At 40.5% G+C, this 25792-nt stretch overlaps 1 protein-coding gene across 14 annotated transcripts in view; it reads right to left on the bottom strand.

Annotated features, from left to right (window-relative positions):
• The window catches only part of macf1a (microtubule actin crosslinking factor 1a), a 319162-nt gene that overhangs the window by 178153 nt on the left and 115217 nt on the right, over nucleotides 1–25792 (bottom strand). For 6 of the 14 annotated variants that reach the window (XM_057828763.1, XM_057828754.1, XM_057828757.1 and 3 more), the window contains 4 exons: nucleotides 21343–21404; nucleotides 12574–12663; nucleotides 7101–7178; nucleotides 6933–7025 (listed from right to left, as the gene is read on the bottom strand). In XM_057828763.1, coding sequence (XP_057684746.1) covers nucleotides 6933–7025; nucleotides 7101–7178; nucleotides 12574–12663; nucleotides 21343–21404 — 323 coding nt within the window. Of the gene's footprint in view, nucleotides 1–115; nucleotides 4419–6932; nucleotides 7026–7100; nucleotides 7179–12573; nucleotides 12664–21342; nucleotides 21405–24642; nucleotides 24729–25792 lie in introns of those variants that run through there. The other 8 variants (XM_057828749.1, XM_057828750.1, XM_057828753.1 and 5 more) reach the window with 3 other exon arrangements.

Raw genomic sequence — 25792 nt, 5'->3', positions numbered from 1 at the left:
TTAAAGTAAGAGTACAATCAAATAAAGATTGGTTTTTGGTGGCATCTCACTCTATGGCAACAAGTTATTTCCCAACAAAAGACAGCCTGAATGTGGCCAAAATATCTGAGCTAACCTGTGGCAGGTGTCTTCCTGCCTGCTGTTGCTGCAACGCCTGCAGACTCTCAGTCATTGCGTCCAGTTTCTCAGATGAGATACTGGTTGGAGTCTGCCAATCCATTCGACTAGGAGTGGTGACGGCAGTCTCCGGTGAGGTCAGCGGCAGGTCGCTGGCATAGCCCGACTCCAAGATAGACCATCTCGCTTGTGTTCGACTTGGCATGTCCAAGCCAAGGCCTTCACCTTCGAGATTGTCTGGCATACAGGTCTGGTTTAAGATATCCTCGTCAATGTCTCCTTCATCCTCCCATACTTGGACTTTTTGAATATTTCCAGTCATCGGAAAAGCAGCAGGAGGCTCTTTGTGCACTTCCACCTCATGTTCGGTTTCACCCCTCCCTACCAGAGAGCCAAAGTCACTGGGGTACACCGTCCTCACCACACAAAGCTTACCATCCAACTCTCTAATGTGGACTACACCATTGTGTTCTCCAAGAGAAGGCATCACCTTTAATGTCTCTCCAGCATTATTATTCATCTTTTCACCACCCAATGTCCTCTCATACTTTCTTGCTCTATCATGTATGTTAGTTTTCTCCAGGACCCCATGAACTTTCTCCTGAACACGTAAGACCCTTCCTCCTCCTGGGGTGGTGGTGCCCAGAGCTGGTGCAGTGTACACCGGGCTTGTGGTGGTTTGGCTGGGGATGCTGGAGACATCAACGATGGCACTAGCAGCGTCTTCTTCCCCAGGGAGGCAGAAAATTCCTCTCCATGCCGGACTGAGTTTGGGGGAATGCTGAGCATATGGAACTCCAGGGCCTAAAAGGCTACCGGTAGGAGAATTTGCATATAGCGGGGACCTACTTTGTGGTTCCAAACTGGGCACAAAGAGATGAGAACCCAGTCCACTCTTTGAGTCCGAAGTTCCTAGATTTGTCTCTATTACTTGAGGATCATCTTCTACATCAACATTCCGGTTTTTTCTTCCTTTGTGCCTTCGCCTGAACCGTAGCCGTCTCTTGGACGATAGCGGTGGGCCCCCAACAAGTTCGGCATCCCGTGGAGTCCTGACACACCCCATTGAGCTCCCCATCTCCTTGTCTTCAGTCCCACCTGACAATATCACGACAAATTGAGAAGAGACTCTTCGAAGGAGCAATTCAAATTGGCCTGATTCACACCAAAGTGAGAAAAGATGGATCGCAATTCATCGGACGGGACAAACAATATGGATGCTATGGGCTATCTCTGAGAAAGAGTGAGGAAAGAGCTTTTTCCTCAGCCAATAAATGATTCAGTTGCAGCTTCACCCCCACCCTGCTGCATCTTTAACTCTCTCATACATGGTCATCTAGTCAGAGTGCCTGCACTCTCAAGCCGCAGTAAAAGAATGAATGTCCACATACTACTTGCTCTATTTGTCCTTTTTTAACTTTCCGGAAGCCTTGTGAAGCGTTCAAGGACACACGAACGCTGCATCAATGTGCAGGATAGGGAGAAAAATGTGCTTGGATTCCAGCAGAGATTTATCAAAAGGTGACTGGCGGGTGATGTGATAAGTGGGATGAGACAGTGTGTCATCAGAAAAGTGCAGCGTAATCCAGAGCGTCAATATAGCATTACGTCGACCGGTTACGTTTGGGAAGGGATTCAACAGTGTCATTTCTCACTCATGACAGTTAGATAACACATGTTGCAAGCCCTTGAATTAATGATGCCTCCCCTCAACTGCAGGAGCGTAGGTTGTCACTGGGGGAATTCCAATCAGGTAGCAATAGAGGAAGATGTATTAAAAGGCGATGCGGTCGATGTCTGGCGTAGTGAATGAAAGCTCAGATTCCCAAGAGGTGCTGAGGCTGCCTGCCATCCTGATTGGTTATGAGTGGGACACACAGTGCAAAGCCAGCCAATGCAAATGCAGATTACAGCCAGACACAGCCAATCACCTCGCGACGTGCTGGATTGTTGGCTTGGGCTTCAGCAGTCACGTGAGTTGCAGGTTTTACAGATGTCAAAACATTGCAGCTATTAAATCCTGGCAGGCGTGTCGTCCTGTGGAATCATCTCTATCCCCACGGTGATTATTCCTTGATGTAAGTTTTGGTTTAGCATCACGCGACTTCAACCCAGACACTACTCAAAAGACTGATGTCATCCACGTCAAGGAGCATCATTTGTTCAAGCAGCGGGAAGTGTCCTGGCTGTGAAGCTTTGTCAGTGTGCCAGTTGCGCCTCCATCAGGTGGCGCAGTGCGACGGTGCAACAAATCCACAGTTTGCTGGAGAACTAGCCTTGATCTGTCTGTAACCCCCGGAGGGACGGTTTATGTCTGGAAATAGCTCCTTCCTGCATCTAATAAGGAGAAGGCAGCCGGACAAAAGTCATGCTTCTGACAAAATCCAGATGCAGTTCAGGTCAAATCCAGATATTTAGCATCCGTCGTGGGGAACTCCGGAAGTCCATCCCATTCAAAGGGCGTCTTCTCCTCAGCACAAGCTACTCCGATCGACGCGATGGTGTCACTGCCTACTCCTCCTCTTCTGGATTCAAGGCTTTCTCCCCACCCCTGCCTGTTGATTAAGGCGAGCCTGGAGCTCCAGTGCTAGCAGCCCGCCTGGATGCGACTCCCACTCGCCTCTGCTGTTTTATCCCTCGCTAGGTCGCCAGCAGAGGAAAAGCTTTTTCATCACCCGGCTGCCGCTGCAGCTTCCCTTCTCGCTCGCTCCCCCTCTATCGCTTTCTCACATACAAACCAACCCTCCCTGTCTCACTCACAACTCTCCTCCTCCTCCTATTTTCCACTTCCTTGTAGCTGCTCTCTCACTTGCTCCTTACTCACTCATTTAACTGTTGCAAGACCAAACGCACATGCTGGCGGTGTAGGCTACATCGACTGAACCTAAATCAGCATCTGTGCTAGCGCTCGCATGCTAACGCTAGAATTTTAGTTAAATGTAGGAGAATTGAACCAGTGCAGTGAACTTCTGCTATTCCTAGAGGTTAGGGACCAAGAATTGACACCAATAGTACAGCTCAAATACAAGGCTAAATGTGTTTTAAAACAAACTAATTTCTATAGTGTCTCAATATTCATGTAACATTACTACTTATTATCATCTTACTTCACACACAAGATGAAGGCTTTAAAAAACACAATTATGCTCATTCAAAACGTGAGTCATTACATCAGTGCTTGGCACTAAGAGGATTGGTAGCACCACCGCAACATTCCCGGGCCATGTTAAGTCGCAACAATCTGTAAAAAAGTACCAAGAATAACAAAGACCTGCATATGCTCAAAAAACATGGGGTAAAAAAAAAAAACACAGAGCTAATTGACTCCTGAGGCATTTATGGCTTCATTTTAGTAGCCATGAGCTGTTAGTAGCTTCACTGATGCCCAGGCCCACAGTTGTGATCAATTATTTAGCTGCTATTCGTCAATATAAGGACTGACAAGCATTTTCTCATTTGCATTTTAAGTAGTTCAAATATGCTAAGCTATTGTGTATTAGCAGGCTGGACTGATTTCAGGGACTTCATGATTAATGATTCTAGAATGTTGTCCTCAAGCTTGTCAAATTCTACATTTTACAGCTAAAAATGCAGCAATTCAGACTGACCCGTGAACATCTTTTAGTCTGCCAAAGAAAAAAGTGAAGGAGTCCTCATTTTTCAACCTGATTCTTAAGTGGAATAAGACAAGCACCAGCTATGACCCACATGTTTTTATAATTAGCTCGCCATCCAAGCATTGTTCATACTTTCCATGACCGGATTGACAATCGCGGTCTTACAAACCCACAAGCCGGCCTCCCTTGTGGTCTTTCTCCTATCCAGTAGCACATACACTTGAGCTGAGTCACGTTCATGCCCTTGCTTTGTCAGGGTGTTTCTACGGCAACGCAGCCGCCACTGTCACCTTCACACTCTTAGTATCTGGACAGTGTGGCCACTGATGGGTGTCAGAGCAACACACCACCACATCCACTAGTGGTATGTGGGCTCCTCCTTGTGGTACATGAAAAAAAATCACTAACTCAGTACATTTCAGTTGTATTTCACTTTATAGTACTGAATAATGTTTTAAGTAATTCTTGTACATTTTTTATCTGACCTCTTATTATGCAATACATTTTAAATACAGGTAGTCCCCGGGTTACGACGTACTCGACTTACACGATTTCGACTTTACGATGCTTGAGTCTCGGCAGCCATTTTGTCTCCAGTCGTTTCTCTTTTGTTGCATAAACAGTACCTTATTCTACCTCACATTATCTTTTTTTTACTTTATTAATATGACGTGTTCTGTCCTTACTAAACGTGAAGTTGTTCAGCTTTACAGACAGCAAACAAGGCAATTGTGCTTATTGAAGCCTTTTACTTCCTCCACTTTAACAATTTGTAAAACTGTACGACACATACAGTGGGGAGAACAAGTATTTGATACACTGACAATGGGAAAACCCATTGGCAGTGTATCAAATACTTGTTCTCCCCACTGTATGTACACTTATGTTCAAAACGGCATGGAATTCAATAAAAACACTTGACACAAAAAAAATTGGCATTCAAACGTCCATCTAGTCGGATCAATATATAGATTAAATATGCGTAATTTGCCTAACAAAAGTCCGCTAGCTTAAATGCTACCAATCTAACGTATTTACAATTCTCATAGCAAATCGCTTACATGTAACTCCATAAACTGTGGCTCTAAACTTCATTACAAATGTATGTACTAGCCATGTGCCGGTTACCAGTTTCAAGGTTTACCGTAGTATGAAAACGTAATGTTTCAGAACCACTAAAATTTTTCGTCACACCTTGGTATTAACTATTTTTGAGGTCCCAAAATTGGAGCGAGAAATCCGTGGCTTGGAGCGGGAGTGCTCACCCATCCCCTTCCAGTTGTTGATCTGTCCTTTTTTTGTCAGTGACACTACACCTGAGCTTTTTCCCCTCGCAAAAATAAACAAAAGTCGCCAGTATGGGAGTACTTAGGCTACCAAAAAGAAAGACGGCTGCGGCTTAGAGGAGGAAGGTCAGCCGATGTGCAGGCAACACCCTCAACATGATTTCACAGTTACGTGACCATCATCCGGAGAAAATGAGCTTTTTGTAAACGCATACATTTCAAACATAACTTTGACTTTAACAAAGCTATTTTTTGCATTAGTTACATCCCAAACATCTGAATAATGTTTTCCTTTTACAAAATACTATGAACAACCAGACAAATAGAGCTTTAGATAGAATAGTAACAATTTATTCATACACAACGACTGAGAGATGACGGTTTGTCGCCGAGATGACGCCGTTGTCGCCACGTCAGCTGTGTAAACTTTTCCCTCATCGTTGTCTGTCTCACAAAGATGGATTATTTTTGCATTTCTGCGGGGTCTGCTAGGCGAGCCGCTCCACGGGGGGTTTCACTCGTTTTGCACGATCGTCCAGCGCCTGGTGTCCCAGGCGTCCTCTCGTTGTTTTGTCCGGTCGGAGCGCCGCCTGGGCTCAATCCGCCAGCGCTTTGACAATGCTGGCCGGCCGTTCACTGCTGTTGAATCGGCTTGTCTAGTCTTCCAAAATGCGCTACTGCCCTCCAGTGGCCAGTTTTATTGCTTTAAAATTGGTTTGGAGCGTTTTTCTTTGTTTCTCAGATACAGCGGAAGCTATATATGCTTCTTATAAAAAAAAAAAAAAAACGCAAAAGACGTATAAATACGGTTGTGGGACAGTTGAGCATTTAAAAATAAAACGTATTTATACGGTTCCGGGAGCAAATGAGTTAAACATAATACAATACCTTTAGACTTTTTGTATATTTTGGGGTATTTAAAGGATGAACTCGGATTAACACGGAATTTCAGGTTACATCGCCAGCATAGGAACGGAACTCGTTCGTATCCCGGGGACTACCTGTTAGGGCTGCAACTATCGATTGATTTAGTAGTCCATTAATCGATGAACTAGTTAGTTCGAATAATCGAGTAATCGGATAAGGAACATAAAAAATTAAAATACCTGAGCTTAGCCTCAAATGGTATAAAAAAGTAAATAAATGAGGATCTAAGTACAACAAAAGAACAATTGGCTATATTGCAAAAGTCCTCTAGCTTAAATGCTATAAAATGCCAACAGTTTGTTTTTCAATGTGCTTAACAAGTGGTTCAAACACATATTCCAACAATAAAAATGGCTAAATATACCAAAAATTAAATTACAAATGCAATAAAAAACATTAGCTCAAACAGAAACGTATGTTGGTCTTAACAAGGAGCAGCTGGATTCAGCCATGTGAAATGAGTTATATCATAGTCACTATTGCCACTAGAGGGCAGTGTATCCAACCAAATTAATAAAACTAATTGCAAACACTTTCAAAACAAACCATTACAACTCCACTTTAATCAAACCAATACTCGAAACAGCAAAATTTAATTCGAATATTTTTTTCTAATTGAATTACTGGAGGTAATCGCACTACTTCCTGTATATTATTATTGAAGTACATTTTCTTACAGTTAATGTTAAAACAATGCTACGGTGGCCTATAATCTTAACACTATTTTTTTAAACTAGGAAAATGTTTGTTGTAAATGTCATTTCAGTATGATGAACTTAATTTAATTAAATAAATAACATTTTATAGGCTGTAATAACTGTCACTGTGGATTCAAAGGGGACTTGTCATTCCAAATCTGATCATAAAGTCATTAGTTGACTATTATGATAAAGGATGAGTTATGTATGCCATTAATTCATTTAACTTTTATAACATAATCAAGCACATGCTAATTGGCAGGAAGGAAGGACGAGTCAGCACAGACCTGGAAGTGGAGGATGATGGTCCAGATGAGACCCAGGGTAAGTTTGGGGTTCCCGTCAGTGATGTCATCGTTTCGGATGTTGACAAGTTTGACCTGGGAGAAGTTGAGCGAGCACGGTTTTAAAAAATGATCCTGTGTGTAAAGATTTTAAAGGAGATTTTGGCTTACTTGTCTTTGTTTTAGAAAGTCCAAAGCTATTTGAACATTTTGAAGTCGATGGAATCTCATGCGACCCTTCTCTCTGGGCTAGAACACACAGAGAAGAAAGAAAAATGAGGAAAGTTAGAAGGAGAGTTGTTGTATTTAGTGTTTTTCGTATGCAAATAAAGCAGGATATACAACGTTCATGCATGTTAACGCTCTGACGATGTGTGAAGGGGTAAGTCAAAACATCCTTTGTACTAAGAAAGTGACAAAAAGACACGCTCACGCAAGATTAGTCCACACACGTGTAACACACAGCTATTTCCCTCCCTAGCTTTCACATGCCTAAAAGCCAGTTAAATTATTCATTTATATTAAAAGCATAACCATTTCAATTAGTTTTAAAATTCATTAAAGCATTTCTTTAAAAAATGCTTCCATAATATATTCTACTTTCCATGTTGACATAGTATAATTATAATGGGGCCTTGATGTACAAGTTCAATTCATTCCATGACTGCGCTCAAGGCACCACAGTCGAAAAGTAAACTAAAATAGCTAATGAGAATTTCCTTAATAGCCTTAAGTGCAGCTTCTAGCCTAATCGTCATTTCTTTATGTCATTCTAAGTGCTTTTCGATCGGTTATTCACACTCATGCAGCCCCACAGCGCCACCTAGAAATTGGTGGCGAGAGGGAACTGGGGACCTACTCCCTGAGCTCCTTCCTCCTCCTCATTATCATCATCATCCTCCTCCACCGCGAGCAGGATAAGAGGAGGCGCACGTGAGGTGTACGCCCTTTTCAGGAAGGGGGTGCTTCTGGGTTGCTATGGTAACAGCGGGGGTTAAAAAAAAAAGAGGGGAGAGGATAAAGGAACAATTCATTCAAAAGCAAATGGTTGTCTGATGTCACTATGCTGGACGCGACATCTTGATAGCAACAAGGGATGATGGGTAACACAAAGAATCACCTGACAGTGTGTGAAAGAAGGTGACAGAGTAGATATAGACCCCAATCACATGACATCACAACTCCGCCCCCCTGACTGGAGCCGCCATATTGTCCGTCAGCTCGTCGTGTTTACACATTACCGCTACGTACATGCCTCCAACTGCGGCGTGTTTTTCTGCTCGTTAACTATAATGAAAATGGTGAAGGCATGTGTGGCGGTTGGACTTGAAGTTCTACCGTATTCCGAGAGACCCGAAGAGGAGAGCGAGATGGACTGCTGCAATTCAACGAGAAAACTGGGCACCAAACGATCACCACAGACTACGTAGTAGTCATTTTATACCTGGTAAGATTAATTTCATATATATTTAGAGGGTTTTGGGCTGACAACCACAATTAAGATCATTGCGAGACTAATCGCCGACAACATACAGTTTCAAATTCAAGATATTTCTACCGCCATCATTATTTTTTGAATAATATTTAGCTGGTACCAAGTGAAAGAAGCTGGCCTCGTCTACGGATCATCAGTTAAACAGGGGTGTCCAAACTTTTTGCAAAGGGGGCCAGATTTGGTGTGGTAAAAATGTGGGGGGCTACCTTGGCTGATTTACGTAGAACAATATAAACAAATTTTAGCAAGCCCTTCTGTGTGTCACATTTGCTTTATTATTATTATTTTTAATTCATAATTTCAACAATCTCGCCTTTGTGGCATTTCCTTTCGACAATCGGGCTCTTGCGAAATACTGCTGCTGTGAAATTAAACTAGCTTCAAGACGCTATAATTTCTCGCAGCGTATCTTCCCTGTAATGTTGTCGTACATTTCAGCGTGTCTTGTTTGGTAATATCGCGTCACATCGAACTCTTTGAAAACAGCGACTGTCTCTTTGCAAATGAGGCAGACACAGTTGTTGCGTATTTTATTGAAGAAATAGTCAAATATCCACCTATCCTTGAAGCGTCGGCCATCGCAGTCAACTTTTTTTTTTTTATTGATTGTCGCCATTTTAGAAAATTGGAAGTAAAGGGTCACAAGGGGTAATGTTGCTTAGAGTGCTGCTCTTAAGGTTTTTCAAAGTTTCGTGAGAATAGGCTGAGTTTCTGTGGACAAGATAGTTGTAGATATCAGGGTAGCAGATGTCAGGCAGAGACGGCGAAGACAGCGGGTCGAAAAATATCGATTTAGGCATCAAATATGGATCTGGCGAATGGATCGACTGAAGCTTTTCCACATAACGCCTTTTATGCAACACATCCAATGAGTTTACAGCGTCTGAAAGCACCGGGGCTTCCATGAATTGCACGATAAATTGAGACCATTGAGAATACGGACACACAATGACGGACAATATGGCGGCACAACACAGCGATCACGTGATTGGGGTCTATAGTATAAGTGTAAGTCACAGGTCTCAGATCCGGCGTGCCACATGGTTTTGTGAGGCCCGCCAAAACAAATTATGCTCATCGACTTCATGTTTTTTGCAGTCACGTTTAAAAACGCTGATCTTGCAAGAATTGTTTCGCCACCAATCCCCCTTTTAAAATCATTGTTAAATGGAACGCTCTTATGAGCTTCTAAATTCAAAGCTAGATATCAGGAGGCTCAAAAATGTTTTGAAAGACTAGATTTCTTAGATTATTCGCGAGTCGGCCCATGGAAGATTCGAGAACGATTCACAAACATCCAAAGTCCGATTATTGAAATATGTCAAGTAAAGCGGAACAAAAACAGTCAACGCGGTCTTCGGGACGCAATGAGGAACGGACCGAGAGTAAACATCATGCTTGTCATTACCCGGGTAATGACAATGCTTAACTCACGGCTCTGGCTCAACTCATGCTGATAGATAAAAAAAAAACAAAAACAAAACAATAATTCCTGACTGCTGTCGACAGCCGCTACAAACTACGTCCACATAATCCTACGGTAGATATCGCATATATAAAGAACTAGAGGCAAAAAGACAGATTTGGCGGCGTTAGCAGCACGTGTATAGAAGACTAGATGCAAAATTACAGACTTGCCGACGTTAGTAAACAGCCGCCATCTTAAAGTAGTAGACTTCCCTGGAACGCTGTTGTAGCGAATCTTCCAAGCCAACCGAATTAACATTTTATCTATAATACTCCTAAATTGGTAAAATCTTGACTTGAATCTGTCTTCAAAACAGTTTTAAAACTTTCACATGTCGAAAGTAGAGAGAAGGGAAATGATGGACTAACGGGAGCAATTTTAACGTCTTTAACGCTTGATTCACAACATTAAATTAATTGAATGTTGTTTAAAACTGCTGATACAGAATGGGGACTTGAGTATTTTATTTACTGTTTTGAACTGTTAACTTGATACTGAAATAGTCGTTTATTTAAGCCTGAGAGGATTTTTTGTACAATTTTTGTAATTAATGTACGAAACATTAAAAGCAGCTGGGGGGTGCATCAATAATTGATTTATAATCGAATCGTAGCCTCTGAATCGCAATTGTAATCAGATCGTTAGTTGCCCAAAGATTCCCACCTCTATCAAAAGACATTAAAGACATTTGTATGATTAATTAATGACAAACAAAAAACAGTATCCTAAATGGGGGACCTTTTGCTCCTAAATCAGTTGGCGATAATGTATGAATTAGCTGCTAAAGAACAATTACAGAAATTTGTAAAAAATGAGTGGATTGCGAATATGTACTTTGAGTGGATTTAAATTGTGTGCCCCAAATTTTCTATTTGCGATCACATCGCTCCCTAGGTATCATTGTGTATATGCAACAATATGAGGCCATCATATACACTGAGGCACGGAAGTATTTGCACCCCTTGTGATTTTGCAAGTTGACCCACTTAGAAAATTGGTAGAGGTCTGAAATTTCAATCATAGACGCATTTCCACTTATGGGGACATAATCTTAACAAAAACAAATACATCCTGAACTGACATTGTATGATTTTCAATCGTTTATTTGTAATTTACTGGGGTTCATAAGTATTTGTAGTCTTGAGAAAATCAGTGCCAATATTTCGTGCAGAAGCCTTTGTTTGCAATTACAGAGGTCAGACGCTTTCTATAGTCCTTCACCAGGTTTTCACATATGGAAACAGGGATTTTGGCCCATACAAAGTTTCAACTCCATCCAAAGATGTTCTATTGGATTGAGGTCGGGAGGCTGGCTAGGCCACTCCAGACACTTGAAATGCTTTTTACGCAGCTACTCCTTGGTCAGCTTGGCTGTGTGATCATTCTCATGTTGGAAGACCCAGATCCAGCCACGACTCATCTTCAAGTCTCTGACTGAGGGAAGGAGGTTGTGGCTCAAAATCTGAGGATACATTTCACCTTTCATCCTCTGCTTTACACAGTACAGTCGTCCTGTCCCCTTTGCCGAAAAGCAGCCCCAAAGCATGAGGTTTCCACCCCCATACTTTACAGTGGGGCAGGTGTTCTTGCGATTGTTCTCATCATTCTTTTTCCTCCAAACACGACGAGTAAAGTTTACACCAAAAAGTTATTCTTTGGTCTCATCTGACCACATGACTTTCTCCCATGACCCCTCTGCATCATTCAGATGGTCCCTAGCAATCTTCAGAAGGACCTTCACATGAACTGGCTTCAACAGGGGAACCTTCTGAGCAATGCATGATTTTAAATCATTACACAATAGTGTTCTACTGACAGTAGCCTTTGAAACTGTGCGTCCAGCTCTCTTCAGGTTATTGACCAGCTCCTGCCGTGTAGTTCTATGCTGAGCCCTCACTTTTCTCATCATGAGTGATGCCCCACGAGGAGAGATTTTACACAGAGCCCCAGTCCGAGTTAGATTACCAGTCATGTTTAGCCCTTTCCATTTTCTAAAAATTGCTGCAACTGTTGATTTGTTCTCACCACGCTGATTTCCAATTGTCCCATAGGCTTTTCCAGCATTGTGGAGCTCAATTTTTTTTCTCTGGTGTCTTTTGATAGCTCTCTGGTCTTGCCCATGGTAGCAGCTGGATTGTGACTGACTGTGGGGTGCACAGGGTGACAATATTGAGCTCAAAGGGGTAATGGGTGGGTGGTTACTCATGGGTTAAAGGTTGCCTTTTTTTTTTTTTAAGGTAGACTGACATTCCTTTTAGAGTCATAATTATTGCTGATTCTCAGGGCTACTAATACTTATGAACCCCAGTAAATTACAAATAAATTATTTTAAAAATTGTTTTTTTTAGATTAAGTCTATGAGTGGAAATGCATCTATGATTGAAATTTTAGACTTCTATCTATTTTCTAGGTGGGTGCAAAATCACAAGGGGTGCAAATACTTCTGCTCATCACGGTATTTATAAGGGGTGGCAGACATAATAGGCCTCTGAAGGAAACCCTAACTATAATGTGGACTGTAACTTAGAAAAAGAAAGAAAAGAAAAAAGTTTCACACCTCTGGTCTTACAGGTGTGATATCAGAGAAGTGTATAACGTGTGAGCTAGCCGGACAGCGTGAAATATGATATGATAGTGTGCATGTGTATGAGATTGCATGAGTGCGTGTATTACATCCTTACCAGGGAGACACCAGAGAGAACCTCCAGTAAGGAGATGAGGTTGTGTCCATCTCTTAGGTCCTCATAGAGGTCCGTAATGTGCTTCCTCACCTGCAGGAATGACAGGACAGAAAGTGACCTACTTTTACGACTTCAATTCCAATATTTATCTCACGAAATTGAAGTCGTTATTCCCAAACAGTCTTTATTCTATTATTAAGCGGCTGATTAGGTCGAGTAATTCCCACGTGAAGTTCCAAGCACTAAATGCACGGCACATCGGTCGGCGTAGCAACAAAGAGCAGGGCAACAGCTGTCGCCATGACACTGACACTTGCGGGAATGGAGGACGTGGGCTGACTCGGCAAAAGCAATTGTGTCATCAAGTATTAAATACAAGCTAGTACTGCAAGCAAGGACATGTCGACCTGTGTCACTGGGAGTTGTCTGTCTTACTGTAGTTGTGCGGCAGTTCTCCAAATAGAAAGCTGAAGTTACACTTTTTACCAAAGGAGGGGGATAGAGCTTTTTTTTTTTTGCTACGGTGGACTGCACTCGATTTCAAACTACAACATCAGGAAAAAAAAATTGTTTTGCATTGTAACGTCATAAACGTTTTGACCAAAATTAAGTATTTTAGGGTGATTGATTTCATATTCTAGTGTGATAAATGCCATGTTAAAGTCATACATTTAGCAATTAAACAAAACTTCCCATTATAAAGTTTCACGTTTTAATGTTTCACATTTTAACATATTATTAACACCATAGCGATGTCATTTCTTAGTATGATTTAAAATTTTAATGTAATCAATTCAATGTTTAAATGTGATAAACTAGTCATTTATAACATGCTTAACGTTCAATTGAGCATTCGGTAAAACAAACCTAGGCAATTCTTTACACTGCAGGTACTTGTGTCCTTTTTTATGTGAAAAATATCACATTATGATACAAAATTGATTACGTTATATGATACTGACCTTTTCATTGCATTAAAAGCAATTTTGTAAGATATCAGATAATGATATATTACTCTGCCAAATTACAAGATTTGTCATGAAACGAATTTAACTTGGAAGTCGGGGGACCACGATGTTACCGATAGGGATAAATGAGTTTTATTGTCAGGACTGACAGGAGTTTCAGCAGCAGCTTACTGGAACGTTCCTAACAAGATCTGGACCACTTTTAAGATATTTGAACGGATACGAAATTGTCTTTTATGGCTTGTGGAAAATGTTATTTAATTGTCTGTTGTCACTTTTATTGCCCCCGATTAGTCACTTAGCTTTTTCAGCAATTTTAGTAGGATTGAAACAATTTCCTAATTACTACAGTGCTGGCCAAAAGTATTGGCACCCCTGCAATTCTGTCAGATAATGCTCAATGTCTTCTAGAAAATGATTGCAGTTACAAATGCTTTGGTAGTAAAATATTCATTTATTTTGCTCGCAATGAAAAAACACAAAAGAGAATGGGGAAAAAAATTAAATCATTATCATTTTACACAAAACTCCAAAAATAGGCCGGACAAAAGCATTGGCACCCTTTCAAAAATCATATGACGCTTCTCTAATTTGTGTAATTAACAGCACCTGTTACTTACCTGTGGCACATAACAGGTGGTGGCAATAACTAAATCTCACGTGCAGCCAGTTAAAATGGACTAAAGTTGACTCAACCTCTGTCCTGTGTCCTTGTGTGTACTACATTGAGCATGGAGAATAGAAAGAAGACCCAAGAACTGTCTGAGGACTTGAGAAGCAAAATTGTGAGGAAGCACGGGCAATCTCAAGGCTACAAGTCCATCTCCAAAGACCTGAATGTTCCTGTGTCTACCGTGTGCAGTGTGATCAATAAGTGTAAAGCCCATGGCACGGTGGCTAATCTCTCTCGATGTGGACGGAAAGGAAAAACTAACGAGAGACTTCAACGAAAGATTATGCGGATGGTGGATAAAGAGCTTCCACTTACATCCACACAAATTCAAGCTGTCCTGGAGTCCGAGGGTACAACAGTGCCAAACCGTACTATCCGTCGGCGTCTGAATGAAAAGGGACTCAATGCTAGGATACTCAGGAAGACCCCACTTCTGACCCAGAGACATTAAAAAGCTAGGCTGGGGTTCGCCAAAACTTACCTGAGAAAGCCAAAAACCTTTTAGAAGAATGTTCTCTGGTCAGATGAAACAAAAGTAGAGCTTTTTTGGGAAAAGGCATCAACATAGTTTACAGGGGGAAAAAATCAAGGCCTTCAAAGAAAAGAAGATGGTCCCCACAGTCAAACATAGCGGAGGTTCCCTGATGTTTTGGGGTTGCTTTGCTACCTCTGGCACTGGACTGCTTGACTGTGTGCATGGCATGATGAAGTCTGAAGACTACCAACAAATTTTGCAGCATAATGTAGGGCCCAGTGTGAGAAAGCTGGGTCTCCCTCAGAGGTCACGGGTCTTCCAGCAGGACAGTGACCCAAAACACACTTCAAAAAGCACTAGAAAAATGGGTTGAGAGAAAGCACTGGAGACTTTTAAAGTGGCAAGCACTGAGTCCAGACCTGAATCCCATGCTACACCTGTGGAGAGATCTGAAAATGGTAGTTTGGAGAAGGCACCCTTCAAATCTCAGAGACCTGGAACAGTTGGCCAAAGAAGAATGCTGTGCTGAAATTTTAGACCATTGTAAGAAACTCACTGATGTATACCGGAAGGGGTTGTTCGCAGTTATTTTGTCTAAAGGTTGTGCTACAAAGTATTAGGCTGAGGCTGCCAATACTTTTGTCCGAACCATTTTTGGAGTTTTTTTTTTTTTTTTTTTTTCCCCCATTCTCTTTTGCGTTTTTCATTGCAAGCAAAATAAATGAAGATATTACTACTAAGGCATTTGTAATTGCAATGACTTTCTGAGAGAAATTGAGCATTATCTGACAGAATTCCAGGGGCACCTATATTTTTGGCCAGCACTGTATCTACGGGATTTTTACGTGTGCATTTGTGTGTGCATACTCCCAAATTAGCTTTGAGAGTTTACACTGTACACACACCTGTGCAGCTGAAATATTCAAGGGTGTGTATGCTTATAACACACAGAGCAAACTACAGAGAATGATGTCACTCAGAAGGAAGGTGGAGGGCAGCCAGCTCTGTTTACTTAATATCGCCTGCTCACTCGCCTGTTAACTTTAGAGGAGTTTCTATAGTCTTTTGCTGTTTGTTTTCTTAATATTCCATTTTATTAAAAAGTAGATTCAATGTACGGGATGGTTATGCTTTTATTTTGTCAGTTTAAGTGCCAAATAAGCTCAAACGTGCAATTTTTTACAATTTAAAAATAAAAAAATTCCCCGCCTGAATCAATACAGTCAGTACCTTTAATACCTTCCTCTTTTAGTCCATATAGTCTGTCAATACAAAAAATATAATGTGGCGGAAAACACAGAGAAGGCTGAAAAAGCAGTTTCTGCTCTTGCACCCCTCTTTAAAATAAACTGCTATATTTTACTGTTGTGTTTGATAGAACAATATGTCTATATGCTGCCATAGCAATTTCATGGTGCATTATGCCCACGAACTATTTTTAATTTGTCCGTTTTACCCTGGAGACCCCCGTTTACAGAGACTGCGCAACCGCTTTTGTTTCAACTCAGCTATAAAAAAAAGGTAAGTAATTATATTTATTATTCGAAATATTTTTTGCTCGGAATCATTAATTGATGTCTAATATTTAGTTGTTTTAAAAAAAAACTATTTAAAACAGTATTCACTCTCATATTTTAAACTTTTAAACAAATTATGTCACAATGAAAAAAATACTGTCTGTACCGTATTTTTCGGACTATAATTCATTTTTTATCATAGTTTGGCTGGGGGTGCGACTTATACTCTAGAGCAGGGGTCCCCAAATTACGGCCCACGGGCCGGATATTTTTTTCTCAATAGTTTTATTTATTTCCTGGCTTTTTTCTGTGAAGAACCCAGAGAGGGTTATTTGGTTATTATCCATTTAATTAATAGTGTTATATTATATTATTATTTTTATTTTATTGACTTTTGCTCCGTAAAGAATCCAGAAAGGGTTATTTGATTGTGGCTTTCTGAAAAACAATACATTTTTACATATAGGCACTCCTGCAATCGTCACATCTTTTCTGTTACAAACTGACCCTGGCCCCTCATTAGAGAAGGGAAAAGTTATGTGGCCCTCACAGGAAAAAGTTTGGGGACCCCTGCTCTAGAGCAACTTATGTGTGAAATTATGAACACATTATTATATCATTTCACATGTTATTTGGGTGTTTTAGAGTGACACTGATGGTTTGGTAAACTTTCTTAGCGTGTTCATTATGCTATAGTTATCTGAATAACTCTTAAAAGCTTTGTTACGTTAACGTACCGGCCACATTCACATTTTGTTGTTCATGCATCATGTAACATTATCATACTGTACATGTATTCAGTGTGTTGTTCTCTATTGTATTTTTATTTTAAATTGCCTTTCAAGATGACATATCTGTTCTATGTGTTGGATTTTATCAAGTAAATTTCCCCCAAAAATGCGACAAACTCCGGTGCGACTTATGTTTTTTTCCTCTTTGTTGCGCATTTTATGGCTGGTGCGACTTATACTCAGGTCTGAAAAATATTGTAAATAGGTAATTGTGTTTTTTTTTGTTTTTTGTTTTTTGTTACTGTCGCATTTTCCCCGATATTTTAGATGAATAATCGATCCAAACAAAGAAGCATTGAAAAAAACAAATGTTTGATAGGGTAAATGTTGTAAAGAGAAAATCTAGACAACTCCTTGTTGTCTGTGACTTCTGCATCGCCACCCTTGTTATATTACCGTGTTTCACCCATAAAATCCCCATATAGTTCGACTGTGGCCATTCACAACTAAGTACGTGATAATATCTCGTTAAAATCATGGTGTCTCTAATTATGCTCTCTCATGCTCTCACCTTGAGTTACCGGAAATCCACAAAAAGACATACATGGCAGTCTAACGCTAGCACCAGAATTATGGACACAGCAGGCTAACTGACTAGCATTCTGTCCATTATCTTTTCGACCCTTGTTGCCATTTGGATTGCTTATGAAGGGATGGTATTGATGTATTAGATACATGAGATGCTTAAATCATAAAGCCTCGGTCCTAGGCTTCAAGGCTAAATACAATAAATAGTTATGTATAGTGCTGCAATGATTAATTAACTCGAGTATTCGATTAGAAAACAAGATTCAAATTAAATTTTTCTGCTACGAGTATTCGTTTAATTAAGGTGGCATTGTAAAGGTTTATTTTGAAAGTTCGCGTTTAGTTTCATTGATTTTGGGTGGATACGCTGCCCTCTGGTCTGCCTCATTTCACATAGCTGAATCCAGCTGCTCCGTGTTCAGACCAACATAAGCCAAGTTTTTGTATGAGCTAATGTTTTTTTTTAATGCATTCGTAATTTAGTTTATAGGTATATTTAGCCGTTTTTTTGTGGGAATATGTGTCTGATCCATCTGATAAGAACATGGTAAAATTTTTTTTTTTTTTTTTTTAAAGTTAGTGTTTTATAGCATTTAAGCTAGCGGACTTTTGCTATGCAAGTTAGCCATTGTTCTTTTGTTGTACATATATCCTTATTTATTTTTTAATACCTTTTGAGATTGAGCTCAGGTACAGTGGTACCTCTACATACGAAGTTAATCCGTTCCAGGAGCTTGTTTGTAAGTCGAAATGGTCGTATGTCGAGCAGGATTTTCCCATAGGAATACATTATAATTCCATTAATTCGTTCCACAGCCCAAAAACCTGCACTAAATCCTTAAAAAATACTGCTGGTACTATTACAAATGGCAATTACATATAGCAAAACAAAAAAATAATAACTAAAAATCGGATTAATAATATAATAATAATAATAATAATTCCTGTAATAGTGTAACGAAACGGGTTCTAATAAGGCGGACGTTTTTTTCTGTACCTGAAGGCACCGCGGCGCTGACGTGACAAAGAGGGAGGGGAGCGGGTGAAAGTTTACTTTCGCTTTCAATGCTTTCTTGAGAACATCGTCAATTGCGGCAGACAGCAGGCGTTTTGTGTTGAATAAGTTGTGAAAGAAATGATGAAAACGTGGCGAAGCTGGCGGTTTCTCTGGAGATGTTAACACAATAAGAATTGTCAGCTTAACTTATAAAGACTGGCGAACGATGGTTGGAGGAGGAAAGTGGAGATGTATTGTTGAGCCATTTCACGGATGCCCACCCTACGCTCATATTTTTCTGTCATTTGCATCTTCATTTAGAAGGTAAGCTTCAACTTTTTCCTTGTTTCACCACCTGTACCAACCTTTTCTGAAACATGTGTTGATTTGTCACACAAGAAAATCCGCCGTGCATTCGTTTGCGGTGCTGCCATTGTCGTCGTATTTCGAGCATGTCGTCGGATGTAGAAACAAATGGCGAGTCAAATTTTACGTCGGATGTCGAAAAGTTCGTGTGTCGAAGCGATCGTATGTAGAGGTACCACTGTATTTTAATTTTTCATGTTCCTTATTTGATTACTCGACTATTCGAACTAACTAGTTCATCGATTAATCAACTACTAAAATAATCGATAGCTGCAGCCCTAGTTATGTACTCACATTTATGTGTTCCCTTTATGCATATGGAGCATTTTATCATCAGTATCTCACATTCACATTCTTTAATCATAATTGAAAAAATATTTTAAAACCCCACTGCTAAAATTAAAATATTATGGTATTGGAATTTAAACCCTAAAATTCCCCTGGAAATGTTTGTTCTTTGCACAGATTAAAATCAAGCCAAATCAAAAACCGAATGCAGTAAACTTATTACCTATACACAGGGGTGCACATAAGTGGTCCGCATGCGCGCATGCTTACTGGACGTAGACAAACGCGCTGGCCTTCAACGGCTTCCATGCGCTTTTGCGTACCGATGGCTGACCAGTTTTTGCGGCGGACACGAGAAAATAACTTCTCAAAATGTCGAAGAGACAGGCCCCACTGAGTAATTATTTCCGTGTTCGCCCACCCCCGTCAAAAGACAGACAGACGACAGAGACGTCACCGGAGCTACCGAAAAAAAGGACTTTTGCTGAAAAGTGGCTGCAGGAGGTACCATGGCTAGAAGCAAATGATGCTCGCACGGAAATGCGGTACAAAATGTGCCGTGAGAATCCCAATGTCGCTGATAAGAGCTGCGCATTTTATGCAGGGTCAAAGAATTTCAGCCAACCAAACTTTGAAAAGCACAAAAAAAACAGAGCAGGTGGCAGTTAAGCAAATTATCGATGTCAGACTCACTCCCACTCGCCCAATGGACAAGTGGCGGAATAAAGGTAATTACGAACAGCACCATGCACTGACAAACGTGTTTTTGCTCACATTTTACAAAGCTAAACATGCACGTTCAATGAGGTCTTATGAGGAGGACATCCCACTTTTACAAAGGCTTGGAGTTAATGTGGGAGCCGCATAATGTCCTTTATTTTGAATTGGGGTTTTTATGTTTATTTCTTTACATTTCACTTCAAAGTAATGGCAATTTTGTTGTGTCAGTTGATGTTAATCAAGCATTAATTGTTAATATAAAGCTATAATTAAAGCTAATTGGCTCTAAGTAAAGCTTGTCATAATTTTATCGCATCAGGCGGGCCGGCTCTCAAGCTCAATGAGGACCAAGTCACATCTCCAGGTCCTCCTCTGAGAACCTGGGCAAAAAAAATATGTGCACCCCTGCCTATACAGCTAATTCCCTGTTTAGCCATGTTTATTTACAAAATAAAACTGGGCTAAATGAAATCTACATTTACTCACACACCATTTTCCTTTATTATTGTACATCCATCCACATGTTTTAGTGCATGCATATTGATTATCAAAGACATGAGTTGACAAAGGGGGATCATCTTGAAGTGTTCGTTATTTATTATGAACCAGGATGGGTGTCCAAAACCTTTTTTTTTTAAATGAGAAGCTTAAAGAAAATTTCAAAGGTCTGAAAATTTTTCACTCACCTGATTTGACTTTTAAGGTGTCAAAAATGCCCTCCTGTTCATAATGTGTCTTCCCCAGAAAATAGAGATTTTAAGCTTTCCAATAATGTATCACACATGCATCTCGCACAATTTTGAAATTTGGCCAAATTGGGGGTTTCTGTGCGGAACTTCAAGTCATCTGAGGGTTTTCCGCCACATATAAACGGGAGGGGGAAATCCATAGGAACATCCTAACAATCAGTGCGTACTACTGTAAGTTAAAACACAGTCATCCCACATGCTGTTTGGTGGTCGGTGACCCACATTTGCACATTGATATTGAATTACAGAGCGTGTGCCAGCGGCCGCTGTCGACGCAGTTGCCTCACAGTTTACAGTTATGGGGTCAGATAGACGCCTCGTTCCTGAGTCATGTGACACGGACGCCCTTCATTCCGTTCCTCACGACCGTGTGTGTGTGTTTGTCTGCATGTTACAAGGTTACAGACGGCCTTTCACAGCTGTAGCACAAACAGCACAGCATGTGTTGAAGTGCTGTTACCAGCTGTCGGTATCATTGAATGATTGAAAATGTTAACAATGACCTATACAGTGGCACCTAAATGTAATTCATTCTGGATCAAGCTAAAATCTTAAATTTCCCCTTTGACAAGAATTAAATGTCACCGTTGTTTAGAAAAATAACAAAACGTAACAACAGTAAATGTCTTCATACATTTCGGAACGAGTATAACATAAACCACAATGATAAAACTGTCAAGTGCAGGAATGACTATACCTTGATGAGATGCTTGTTGACCCACTTTGTGAAGGTCTTCTTCTGTACTCTGTCACGCTCATCTGCAAGAAACCAAAGTAGGAGGAGAGTGAATGACATCACCCAAAACAATCGCTTTCATTTCGACTGTGTTGGAGTTTCCCCTCAGTCGAGAAACAAGCGCCAACATCTTTTCTGGTAAACGAATGGGATTTGGGAAGAGCTTGCATTTGGATAATGGACAGTAATTGTTTTTGCTCACAAGCTTGAGTAGCTCATTGGAGTGTCTACGTTTCAAAGTGACGCATAAGACTCAAGCACAACATGAGGTCACATATCCAGTGGTGACCACTCAGAAATCAAGCAGCTTGAAAGCTTGCAAATTCAGACGGGGATTATTTCTGACTAGCTAATTTGTGAGGGACATGAAATGTTGCTATGGTTAAATTTGATATTACTGTAATGTTGTTGTACTTTAATTTGCCTCAAGATGAATTAGGCAAAAATTTGGTTATTTAAAATGAATGAACTATACAAAAATACAAATACTAAAATGAGCTGTAATTAAAAAATGTATACTCCTATATATAATGTAATTTTCAGACTATAAGGCACACCTGACTATAAGCCGCCACACACAAAATTTGACACGTAAACGGCATTTGTTCATAGATAAGCCACACTGAACTATAAGCTGCAGCTGTCCTCACTGTATTACGGAATATTTACACCAAAAATATTAACCAGTAACAATTTATCCGACAGCAGCGTCATAAGACTGTCATAAGACCATCATAATTATGACATGACACTGTCATGGGCATTAATGAATTCTTTTGCCAGATGACACTAAATGCTCATGACAGTGTCATGTCATGATTACGCCAGATGACACTAAATGACATCTGTCACAAGCATTCATTAATGCTCATGACAGTGTCATGACATAATTATGATAGTCTTATGACAGTCTTATGATGACGTGGTCAAAAAAAAGTCTTACCTATTAACCCAAATCAACAAAGAAGCCGCACTGGACTATAAGCCTCAGGATTTCAAATGGTGCTGCAACGATTAATCGATTAATTCGAGTAATTTGATTAGAAAAACGTATTTGTTACCATTAAAGTGGCGTTGTAATGGTTTGAAAGTGTTTGCATTTAGTTTTATTGATTTGGGTGGATACACTGCCCTCTCGTGCTCATTTCACATGGATGAAACAACCTGATTGATTCACAACATTAAATTAATTGAATGTAGTTTAAAGCTGCTGTTACAGAATGGGGACTGGAGTTTTTTATTTACTGTTATTTTTGTATATTTGTTTACTGCTATCTGTTAATTTGATACTGAAATAGTAGTTTGGTTTAGCCTGAGAGGATTTTTGAACAATTTTGGAACTAATGTACAAAACATTTAATTTAAAAAAAAAAAAAAAAAAAAGGAGGTGGGGGTGCATCAATAATCGTTTTATAATCGAATCGGAGCCTCTGAATCGTAATCGTAATCGAATCGTTAGGTGCCCAAAGATTCCCAGCTCTAAAATTAACCATCAAGTTTTTTAAAATTATTATTACTTAAAAGTATTCTTTATTTCATTTAAGACTGTAGTTATTTTTGATGTAACTCTTTTCCTCGTTTGTTATTCGTACATCTTTAGAAAACAAAAAGTAATTACTCTAGCCATGTTTATAATCATATTTAATGTATCATTTTATTTTATGTGTCTTCTTTATTGAAGTAGCATATCATCTTTATGTCTATTATTCTATTGATGTGGTGATCTATGTGAGAGAAACTATATTGTATATAATAATTTTGTATCTATTAGTAATTCTTTTATTTACACAAATCAGTTCTTACTTTTATGCTTTTTCGTTCCAATATTTTGCTGATGAAAGGTCTCAACTACTGTGAATATGTGAATGATTCAATTTTGCGCTGATCCAAACTGGGATTTTAGCGCCTTCAAAAATTGGTGACTGCATCTCCAATCAAATTGCTTTGCATGTATGACATTTGGAGTTCCTCAGGGGTCAATGCCAGGAACCCCATTGTTTAATTTGTACACACTGTTAGGTCAACTAAAATGCAGACAAGTGTGTGGTTGAAAAATAGCCGTGAAGGACTACAATCTTGCACTGATCCAAAACAGAATTATGAGGCCTTGGTGGAGGTCTGTGTCATGTTTGGTCACACTGGTCAATGCTGTTCCAAGACGCCCATCACGGTCCATAGGGGTGATGCATTTGTACTGAGAATAGAAGCCAATGCCTTATCTACTGCTTCCACTCTCCCACCGCAAACAATAACTCCTCTCCCTCGAACACACTAATGGAAACCATTTTCCTCCTCTATGCCTCCATTTGACATCATTCCACTTGGGAGCAAGTCATACGTCAGTTACTTCATTCCTGATGTTAGTGCAACACCTTTTACGCAACAGCTTTACTTTCAAAACATATTTTTATGTTTTTTGGCCCGTTTCAATTGAGGTCTTTGAAAATTGACTGTTTGGAAAAGGTGACATCATTCTAAACTAAGGGGTTCCTACGTACAGTAATGCTTTAATTCACAAGCTAAAAAAATCATGGATGGATGTTTCCATGCTTGAGCGGAATATGTGGAAACAACACTCTGACGGTGTAACAGGTGTTTAGCTGTTGCCACGGAGACAGAACACCGAGCCACGTGGAGAGAGGCGTTATGACTTCCTCCTCAAGCGCACACTTGCACACACACTCTTACAAACCCACACTAAACTCTAAGACCTTCACCTGCAGAATTCTGAGCAAGAGGATGTTTGATTGTGGATTAAGTAGGTTACAAACCTCCACTTAAAGTGAACGTATGCCATACTTACACACAAATATGCACAGTGCTGAGTTTACACATAGAATGAGCGTATTTCGACAAGCGCTTGCGACATAGTTTCACAACACTGGAACACGCCTTGCTTCCAAAACCTGCTAACCGGGTGGCTCAGCTGAAAGCAAATATGCTTTTACATGAGTCTCTCACACACGCATGTGCTATAACTATATCATATCACATTATTGTGTGTGCAGCATCACAATGTGGAAGTAACAGGCACACATTGGCACTCTTGTAGACCACAACAGGGCACTATTGTTCACACGTACTCACACATTGTCACACCCTCTCTCACACTCATTCATACAACTTCTTTTTCACATCCACTTGTATGCACAAGCACAAAACATACACCTGTAGTACATTCACCCGCAATCTCTCATAAACTATAACACACATGCTTTCTTTCTGACAGACAGCAACAGTTAAACTATTACAAACACTGACCTGCACAACACATGAGCGAGTACAGGTGCGCGTTGAGTAGAGACTCATTCCTGTAGTCTGGCCACATAGTCTGCGGCAAAGTGTAGCAGCTGGTCCTGATCCGCCCCCCAGCCGGCACCCTCTAAATCCCCCTCAGCCGTCCTCTCCCGCCATGTCACCCCGGCCCGATCGGCACTGTGCTTGTGTCCCGTTCTAAACACGTGTTGTGTATGGGTGCCTCCTGTCTTCTGGCCACTCCTCTCAGCTCAGTGACTTCACTTTCCCCGCCCTCCTTCCCCATTCCCTCTGCAGAGATCATTCTGCACAGTACTTCCTCATCTTTTTGCGTCTTTCTGTGACAAAGTTCTATTTTTACACCAAATGTCACTGTTTAAATCTCTTGTGTTTTAGCCTCTTTTTACCCTCAGTCTCAGCCTTCACGACCAGCCCTCAATTGAGCCAAGCCTATAATTGCTCCTAATTTTAGAAGCTGGCATCCAATCACAGTCCTTGACTCCCTAGAAGCTCCACCTTGCCTCTTTGCTTTCCAACGTCACTCCCCGCAGGAGGAAATTTTGCTGTCTCATGTTTGAACTTAAACGGAGCCAAGCATCAGAGAAGCTAGTCAGCACAGGCTGTGGATGCTGAGTCAAAACAGGAAGTAATGTCATTAAAAGGCTTTAAGGCAGTGATTTGCAAACCCTGAACGACAAATACCACCTAAAAGAAAATCTTGGATTTTCCAAATACAACCACCATCATGACCAGACTAACATTGCAAGGCATCATTACTCAATTGTGAACTGTACTCAGTGATTCTTTTGCTCCCACCTGAGAGTCAGCAAGGACCATGGATGTAAAGTCAAAACAGGAAGTGACATAATCTGATGACGCTCTAACTTTCACACTAAAGCCTGAGCGCCTCCGTTTTCCCATCCACTTCCCGTCTGGTATCCATCTAACGTTAAGCAGACACACGCCGGAGAAACTCAGATTAGCACTCCTCTCGCACTAATCTCCCTCACTCGCCCTTCTTCCTCCAGTCTTCCTGGAATTATGTCATCTTCTCCTATTTCACTTTCACACTTCCCTAACTTTAAATGCAAGTCTTCCCATCCCGTCTGAATAGTGTCCACACCTCCAATTAGCCTTACATCCAATGCGCATGCTC

The sequence above is a fragment of the Corythoichthys intestinalis genome, chromosome 22 (assembly GCF_030265065.1).
Source record: "Corythoichthys intestinalis isolate RoL2023-P3 chromosome 22, ASM3026506v1, whole genome shotgun sequence".
NCBI lineage: Eukaryota > Metazoa > Chordata > Actinopteri > Syngnathiformes > Syngnathidae > Corythoichthys > Corythoichthys intestinalis.
Note: the sequence above shows the minus strand (reverse complement) of the source record. Positions and strands in the feature narration are given on the sequence as shown.